The sequence below is a fragment of the Galleria mellonella genome, unplaced genomic scaffold, assembly GCF_026898425.1.
Source record: "Galleria mellonella isolate WM207_F2 unplaced genomic scaffold, CSIRO_AGI_GalMel_v1 utg246, whole genome shotgun sequence".
Lineage (NCBI taxonomy): Eukaryota > Metazoa > Arthropoda > Insecta > Lepidoptera > Pyralidae > Galleria > Galleria mellonella.
The window spans coordinates 1,353,060-1,362,414 of record NW_026442050.1 but is presented as its reverse complement, the minus strand read 5'-3'; the positions used below and the strand labels follow the sequence as shown (position 1 = coordinate 1,362,414).

The following is a 9,355-nucleotide window of genomic DNA, read 5'->3' as shown; positions in this document are numbered from 1 at the left end:
TTAGCAGTTAATGCTAGTTAATTAATAAATTAATTAAAATTAAATATTCATTTTTAGATTATTTACAAAAAATAAACATTTACAAGAGCACGAATCGAACTTTATGACTTTTATTTACAATTAACGAACATTTACAATTATGAGAAGCTATAACGTTTAATGCGAATTTAATTTGAAACTCTCCGATAATAGAAAATATTGATAACAAACTAGTTAGTAAATCAATTGACAGATTTGTAATTTATATTTTTTTAGCGATTTATTACTTTTTTTTTTATTCTAATCATTTGAATGTTTTACAATAAATCTGTCTTTCTTTACCACTATAATTTCAATATATTGGCCACTGTTCAACATAGACCTTTCTCAATAAATTATTATGGAAAACTGTAAAAAATTTACCAGTAAATTGGTAAGTATTATATTTTTTGCAAATAAATTAATATAACTATCATAGGAAACATATATTTCATTGAAACCTGCTTCCACTGATTTCCTTAAACACTACCTACCTGTTATCATTGAATACCAAACTTATTTTATCAATCTTGGGATTATAACACCTATTAGGGACTTCAGTAAATAAAATAAACATTTTAAAGTATGTAACATATATATTTCTTTGAGCTTTTAATTGCATTTTGAAATACAACATAAAATATTAAATAAGATTATTAAATTTGGTAAAATCAATATTTTCAACACCATTTTTTTTTTTTTTTATTAAAGAATGAGCAAAAATCTCTCATCAGAGCTAGCGTATACATAATATTTGTCGTATGTTTTCATTATAGATAAAATGATAGTTATTCATTTAAACTTTGTATTGAACTGGTCGGATTTGACGCAAATGTGGAATGGAAACTGCAATTCGTAGTGCCATCTTTTGAAGGCGATCTAACACGAATGGCACCAGTTTAGGGATGTGATTATAGCCATCCACGTTTGCGTCCCACGCGACCAATGTACAGTACACATTTGCTTCACTGATTGATATCGTCTTACATTAGTCGTTTACAATATTTTTTTTTATTAAATATAAAAGAGTTTACACTCGCTTGTACCGTATATACACATCGTATATCTGTCGTTTCACTGGAAGATTCAATACACTTGAATTCTAAACGTATACTTCTGTAGTAAATCCTTTTCAAAGAAAAAACAGGTATAACATATTCATATCACTTTTAAATATATTGGTTCGGACAACCAATCGTAATGCGATGATACAATGGTATACAAGTGTTCACAGACATAGGTCACCTAAAATTATGTACTTAACACTAAATAATAAATAGCCACCTCACAGGGAGAGCGTACCTAGAGCAAATTTACACTAAGGACATAGTATTGCGTCCTATGTCGATTCGTATGTACACCACGAACTGAAACAATGAGATTGGATCTCCGAGATTACATGCACCGACGCTCCACTTCGCAAAACGAGAGAACTTCAAAATATACATAGAAATAAACTAAGAACCGCTCTAATCTTAACTTCAACATCTGATTTACATAAAAATATTAAGTAACTATAAAAAAAAAAAAAGATATTGCAACGAATTTTCTCAATACTGAAAATGCGACAACGCGACCGAGTTGCGGCCAATCGAATCACATGCAAGGCGAACCGCAATTAAAATTAAGTATTCATTTTTAGATTATTAGCAAAAAATATACATTTACAAGAGATCGAATCGAACTTTATGACTTAATGTGACTTATATTTACAATTACCGAAATGGAATTACGAGTAGCGTGGAAGATAAGCGCGGCCCGGGGGCCCCCGACGACGCGTCGACATCACCTAAAGGCAAATATTTTGAAAATATTCTCTTACATCTAACGAACGTAAGACGTTTGGCGTATACTTAAGTCACTAGTCGTAAATTACACTAACCGAACGATGCGGTGAATTCTAACAATAATTATCTAAATAATTAAATTGGCAAAGAGTTTCGAAATACTTAGCGCCGCCGCGGCGACCTAACCCTAGCAAGGTTTAACGTAGCTGGATATGGTATCATCACAATTGATGGCCCGCTGACCTATGTACATTCTACACGTATTTACTGGATAGCTGCTTCGCAAGTTCGGTGTACTTGAGGAACTTGGAATGGGGACTCTCGTCGAAAGACTGAGAAGGACTCCGAGGGTCCTGCGGCGAGGCAGTGTTAGAGCCGCCACTCTTGTGAGTGCCCGGCGACGCGGCCGCTGGGGGCGCCTTCATCGGCACCGGTTCCGGTAGCGCTCCATCTTTCACGAAATGCATTTTTGAGAGGTGATGTCGATACGCGCCCTTCGAAATAAACGGTGTGTCGCAAAGAGCGCACTTCATTATCGAGTCCGTGACTACCGCATCGTTACAAGCCCAGCTAAACGTGAGAATGCTTGGCGGACCGGCCGGAGAAGGCGCCGGCGCCGGAGCTCGAGATGGATTATTCTCGGTTTTGTCACATAACTTCTGAAGTGCCGCTAATGGGTGACTGCCGCTACGACGGGACGAACTCGGTTCATTAGACGAGCCACCGCTGGCTAAATTGTCGAACATAGAAGACAACGCGCCTAAACTGGAAGCCGGCTTTCTATCGGCACCAGGAGTGTGAGCTGAGCGATCGCTAGCTGGGCTGCGAGGACTAGCAGCAGGGCTGGGACCCTCGCTTTCGCGTTTTGGAACCGCTTTCATTTCCTCCTCGTTCGAGCTTCCCGGCCGCGGAGGTTCCTCATCTTCATCGACCTCAGTCTTTACTCGCACCGGCTGACTGCTTAGATCTACCCCATTTTCGCGATCCTCCTCTTCGGTGACTTCTCTTTTTATTCGCACTTCATTGGGACGATCCTCAGAAGCAGGGGTTTGAGAACCCCGTGTATCTGGCGTAGTACGTGGAGTCATGTGATACGCATCTAATTTCCTATCAGGAGTAAGAGATTCGACTCTACTACCGCCTCTCTCCGACATCGAACTAGATTCACTGCCACTACGCTCGCGCCGACCGTAACCTTGCTGGTGATGATAGTTCCTCAACATGCTCATTGTTTGCGGATCTACTAATGGTTTCGTATAGTCTACACTCTCATCTATTCCTAATCTTTTCAAAATACTAGAACCGATGGGCGCATGTGATGCCCCGCCTGGCATTCCCGGAACAGAATGTCGCGATCGAGTATCGAAACTCTTTTCTATCAATTGTTCTATGGCATTGAGAACCGATGGCGACGAACTTTTATCATTACTAGCATTGGGATCTTTGGAACTAGGGGAAGAATCATTCACGGAAGAAGGAGACCGATGGTGAGCTGAACCAGGAGACGGTAATTCCTCATTAATACTTTTGCGACCATCGCGACCCGTCGGTGTAACATGTCCAGGTACATCGGGAGGAATGGGAATATTATTCGAAAGAAGTGCACTCTTCAAAAAATTCCTTTGGCTATTTGACATAGGCGCGCCTATACATTGTCGTATGTGCTCGACAAATACAGCAGTCTCAATTTTATCACCGCATTTTTCGCAAGTAATACGACTTCCTGTACCGAAGTCCCTAATAGGTTTTCCCATAGGAACACCATTGCCCTCCCCATTTTTGAACTCATGCTGTGCTCTTTCTAACTCAAGAAGTTTCCTAACTGGTAACGATTTCTTCCTCTTTTCGCGGGTTTGGCGCCGCCTACCACCACTTTCCGTAATAGATCGCATGATGTGCTCTTTGTAATGTGAATTTTTGACCATATGATTACTCAATTCTTTCAAAGAACTAAAAGCTTGATCGCATACCTTACAAGTTAATACAGCGCTAACGTGACTACTTGTACCTGTAGTGGGGGGAACCGCATTGTTTGCCCCTGGGCCGCTAGAATTAGAACCTTTTGCTTCGTCGGAAGACTTCCACGATATAATCTGTTCTTGTGAAATAATGTTCGTATAGTGTTGAGTTCGTTGCATGTGGCTGGTCATTTCGGCCAGCGAACGGAAGCTTTCTGCACACCACATGCATTTTAGTATTTGCCTAGTTTGCTCAGCTCCTTTACCTAACCACACATCTTGACCTCGAACTAACTTTCTAGGAATCGGCATATTCTCTTTTATTAGCATATTCAGATCGCTCTGGTTTGGTTTCGAAGAGCTACTAGAGGAAGATGAATTATGAGATGGAGTTGAAGGTGAACTAGATGGTGGCTGTAAAGAAGAGGGAATCGGCGCACCTGTTACCGGAGGTACAGGCACGTTGACTCCGCAATGCTTGGCTTCTTTCATATGAACTGTCAGGTCTGCAAGAGAATTAAAGCTCTTCTTACACCATACACATTTGAGAACATCTTTCGTTTGGTCTGCACCTTTATTGAGCCAATGCGATTGCCAAGCAGAATGTCTGGCTGCTGCGTTTGGAGCTAGACCAGCACCCAATGCCGCACTCTGTACAGATCGAAAAAGTTCCTCACCACCCAATCTACTAAGCTCGCTCATCTTTTCCAGCGCTTTCGTCGCATCACTCGGTGTCGGCGCTCCATGTTTTAGTTTACCATTCCAATCAGCGGGTACCCCACCTTTCGGAGATAAGCTCGCCGCAGCCACAGCCGCTGCAAAATATGGCAAATGAGGTGCTACAGGTGTTGTCCATGGTGATGGAGATGGTTTAAAATCTACAGACCGAGAACTCTTCCTCGTTGGGACCGGAGATGGTGAATCCTCCGGCCCCCGTTTTCTCGTGCCTACCGACAAATCCAAAGGACCATTCTCATTTTTGCTGAGATTTACCGCATCGTCAGCGTCTTCGTCGTCGTGTGGTGAATCACTCCGCTTGGTGCTGAAATCCAAAACAGCATCAGCTCGTTCGGAATCGGTCATGTCATCTTGACACGACATGAAGAGTCGTTGCTGCGCCGCGGCCGCGGCTGCGGCGCCCAGGTAGGCGGCGACAGCTGCAGAATGCGGGGGGAGGAGTGCAGCAGGCAATGCGGCGGGCAGGGCGGCCGTCAGTGCGGCGGGGAGGGGGAGGCCCGGCCCGCTACGCCCGGAGTACACCGAGTCATTGGAGGGACATCGCGGAGCACCCGACGACTCCCGCGACAGACATCTCGGGCTCTCCCTGTGGACAAATGAAGCGCGACGTCAGGTTGACATAATTAATTTAACGCCGAAATGTCGGCTACTTCGAGCACACAAACCAGTTCCGCATTTTAATACCGATGGATAGTAAACAAATTTTATGTTGTAACATTTTAACACATTTTCCTCGTTTGTTGGCAAACTTTAACAATGTCATATAATAATAATAATTTATGCAAAACTTGTTAGTAATATTCGTATAGTTTTATCGATAAAAACTGATCAACAGCAGCTGCAATGAACGACAACTCTTTATTACCCATTAGTCATCAAATTTCTATATGTACTCTTTTATTAAAGGTATAAACATATTTTCCACATTTACTGTCAACATAATGTGAAAAGACGACAAATCAGGTGATTTATATTTAAAATTAATTAAACATACATGGCGTGATGATAATGAAATATATATTAATCTATGTATTATTCCAATTAATAATCCAATAAAGTCGAATCAAGCTGAAATATCAGAAGAGCCTGAACAAATATTATTAGTGCATGATAATCATGCAATATACGTACATGTATATGATATAACGTTAATTGAAATACCAAATCAATATTGTAGTTTTATCACAATCAATAAGAGATAAGATAACGCGCTGTATACAACATTCAATGACACATCTAATCGACGATTTATGGGACAATTAAAATTATCAATAGACTTTTTTTCTAATTAGAATTATACAAATATTATAAAAAAAAAATACATAAGAAATACTCAGTCATTTTTATCAAATTAAAACCAATCACATGAAAACAGATGCATTGAATAAGATTGTTACTTCTTATTTCTTATCCAATAAGTAAATGTTATAATATTTGGCATATTTATTTATTTAACACTTTACTGCACCAACATTACAGGTTTTGTTGAAGAATTTTCGATTAGTGTAGTACAAAAGGCGGTTTTATTGCTAAGCAATCTCTTTCAGACAACCATAATATTGCCTTTACTTGCATCGTTGTTTAATTTAGTTTTGAACAGTCTTTACGTTACGTGAACAGTTTAAACTTTAACCAAACTCTTTGTAATTCTGTTGAAAAGTTGTCATTTCTTCGAACCGAAATCATTAGAAGTAAATTTATTTTTCATTATTAAAATTTCGAATTTCAGATATTTATTAAAATAACAATAAATTCAAGTACACTGTAAGCCAGAGAAGAGCTTTATTTCTTTGATCGTAAAATATGATCTAAACTGTAATCGTATTTTTTAATAACATAAAAATAGTTCAAATATTGTCCATCAAATTGTTAAAAAATTGAAGGCCTTAAATTAAAATATTCAAATATTAAGTTAAATACACGAAGTGAGTAGAATGCACTGACGATTCTAAGTCCAAGATTACTTAGTAAAATCTTACGAAAACTTGAAACAAATATGAAAATATTCTGAATTAAAAGGAAAATTCAACACAATATTGTAAATTAGTAGGTAATAATGAAACACTTGTACAAATTTAAAACCTACCTCACGTGGTCGGGCTCGACGATCATTTTGGACGTAATCTTTTCAATATATCCCAAACGGACCGTGGCGAAAAACTCTCGGATCCATCAAATATCACTTTTTAGTAAGAAAACACAATTTAAACAAGACAACTGTGACTTCCCAAAAATAGGTTGAAAGTGTAAACACGTCGCGAAAGACGCGCCGCGAGACCGGCGGTCGGGAGGGAAGTGCGCGGTGCCTGCGGCGGCGGCGGCGGTCCCGCGTGGAATGAGACACCGCGTGATTTACGACCCGCCTGCAGCGCCCCCGCCCCGCACGCCCCTCGCCAGAACGAGACAGCTGCCGCCTAGACGGCCGGTGCAATGGCGCAGACAGAGACGGCGACACGTATTCAGCTTCGAGGGGTGGTGCGCTGCGTAATGCAAGCGTGCGTGCGATGCGCGAGGTGGACGTGCAGTGACGGGCGATCGTTCTGATGACAGCCGCCTGACACAGCAAAGCTACTCCGCATAGCTGACTCACAGTCGTAACGCCAATGAAAAATGTACACAACATCCTTGACGGCCAATAGGCGCGGTATAGTTTTAATGAGTATGTTTACGATTTTCTCTCTACGTTGATATGTTTGCTCGCGTCAGCGGCACTATCCGTCCGAGAAAGTCTCCGGGGCTTAGAGAAGATTACCCGGACGGGGTTGACGGCGTTGACAAGGAAATGGCGCGTTAACAAAACGCCGAGACGAGTCCTTTTAACAACACCGGGACAGACAGGGGACGAGGACGGATTTACGCGTATCATGAACAGATTTCCTGCTTTGACAAAGGAAAATATTCTTTGGGTTTATTTATTTTTACGAGGGTAAGGTACGACAAACTCACTCCGAGTGACAATATAAACGTCAATGCGAGGAAAGCGTAGATGAGAGTCCAATAAGACGACAAAGGAACGTCTCAATCAACAGGAGTATCATTTCATAAAATCACGACGGAGACACGTTAATGCGGTCGGTGAGGCCGTATATAACTTCCCTAGATCAAACAAAACGAGCCGGACCAAATTTTGTCTGTCATCTCAGCGATAATAATGTCTATCGTGATTTGACGAAAAGCATGATTGAAATCCTATTACAAACAAACTTGAACAAAGTTTGGAACAAAATCGCCAGCTGTTTATAGCTTCCTATAAGCATTAGTCGGGTGCGGGTCAATCAATCACTTGTGTTTATGTGACAGGTATTGTGCTCTCTTTCGCGCAGGAGGAGCATGCACGCGATCGGAAATAACCGCGCCGGGATGCTAAGCGACATAAACAAAAAATATTCATGCTCTATTTTTCCGTAGCGCTTCACATAGTGGCAATGTGGGGGCGATAAATTCTACACTGTGGCCGTGTTTTGATGTGTGCTGCTGGAATTGGGACGGAGGAAGGCATGTGCGCCGAAGTTTAGTTTCGCATCGTGCCGGCGTCGCAGGGGACGCGGACACCTGACACCGTTTGAATAATTTCGCAGTTACAACGTGAATTTTGAAAACCGGCACAGATGTCTTGGAGGCAATAAAATACTAAAGTGCTAATCAATTTAGTATAGATGCACCGTTAAACGAAGGACATAGGATAACGAGTAGAGCGATATGTGATATAGACGCAGATAAACAACTGTATGTTCAAAGAAATAAGCGTATTATCAAAGATATAATTGCAATAAACAAAATATTGATTCATCTATACAATAATACATAATCTTCGTGTTTTTCCTTTATTACGAATAAATGGATTATTTAAAAATTACATCCACTTGGAAGTGTCAAGCATCGAAAAAAAGAAAATGATTCGTTAACATTTCATTTGAATTGCTCAATGCTTTAATCGGGCAACTACACAGTCAGAAGTTCAATGTCCTGACTTCCGTTTCCAAATTTACAAATAAACAAAAATGGTTTGTCAATATAAATTGGTGTCACTAAATCAGTTGCAAGATCGTAACTTATAATATTAACTAAAATGAGTTGCATAATTATACAACTAAAAAAGTTTGTGATTTTTAACAGCAATTGAAATTATACGCATTGCGTAAGTTAAATAAATCACTTAATATCTAAGTAATCATTCACGATTTTCACGACGATTCTATTATAAAACTTTACTAATCATATATTGATAAATAGCTCTCTCGATAAGCAGACTAATATCTGACTACCTCACCCAAAAGTAATTCTAGATAGTAAGGGGCTCCTACTTTAAAGTCTATGGATTTCTTCACTTATTAAAACCAATTTTTTTTTTTTAATATAAATATAAGTTACACTTCTTGCACAAAATAGCTACCGTCTTTTCTCATCTACCCAAAGATTGTCTGGAAAAGATTGCTTTATCGGTAAGATCGCTTTTTGTACTTCATAAGATGTATATACATGTATTTATACAATTCTTTAAGAGTTGTAATAAAGAATTAATAAATAAATATTCCTTTGTAGTAAAATAACCTAAATTAACATTATATGTAAAATATTTCCAGAACAACAATTTTTTCATTGTCATAATATATTATTATTATTACTTATTTTATCAGTCATCGACAGTCCACTGCTGAACATAGGCCTTCCCATAAGGGGCAATTGCCAATGGTTACCATGCTTGGCCGGCGAATTGGTAACCGCACGCTTTGGTGATGCTTTAAGAGGGACGCTGTTGCCCATCCTCCTAGTCGCTTCTTACGACACCCGCGAGAAAGAAGAGATGTGATAGATAGATAGACATTCAATTCTATATCGGGACTACACGGCTCT

At 39.8% G+C, this 9,355-nt stretch overlaps 1 protein-coding gene across 2 annotated transcripts in view; it reads right to left on the bottom strand.

Annotated features, from left to right (window-relative positions):
- Positions 1–580: 580 nt before the first annotated feature.
- Positions 581–9,355, bottom strand: part of LOC113519503 (protein tiptop-like) — a 418,186-nt gene continuing 409,411 nt past the window's right edge. Inside the window, exons 1-2 of one of the 2 annotated variants that reach the window (XM_026904619.3) lie at positions 6,588–7,029; positions 582–5,087 (exon numbers count right to left, since the gene is read on the bottom strand). In XM_026904619.3, coding sequence (XP_026760420.1) covers positions 2,060–5,087; positions 6,588–6,613 — 3,054 coding nt within the window. In that variant the 5' untranslated portion in view covers positions 6,614–7,029 and the 3' untranslated portion in view covers positions 582–2,059. Of the gene's footprint in view, positions 5,088–6,587; positions 7,030–9,355 lie in introns of those variants that run through there. The other variant, XM_052894910.1, reaches the window with a different exon arrangement.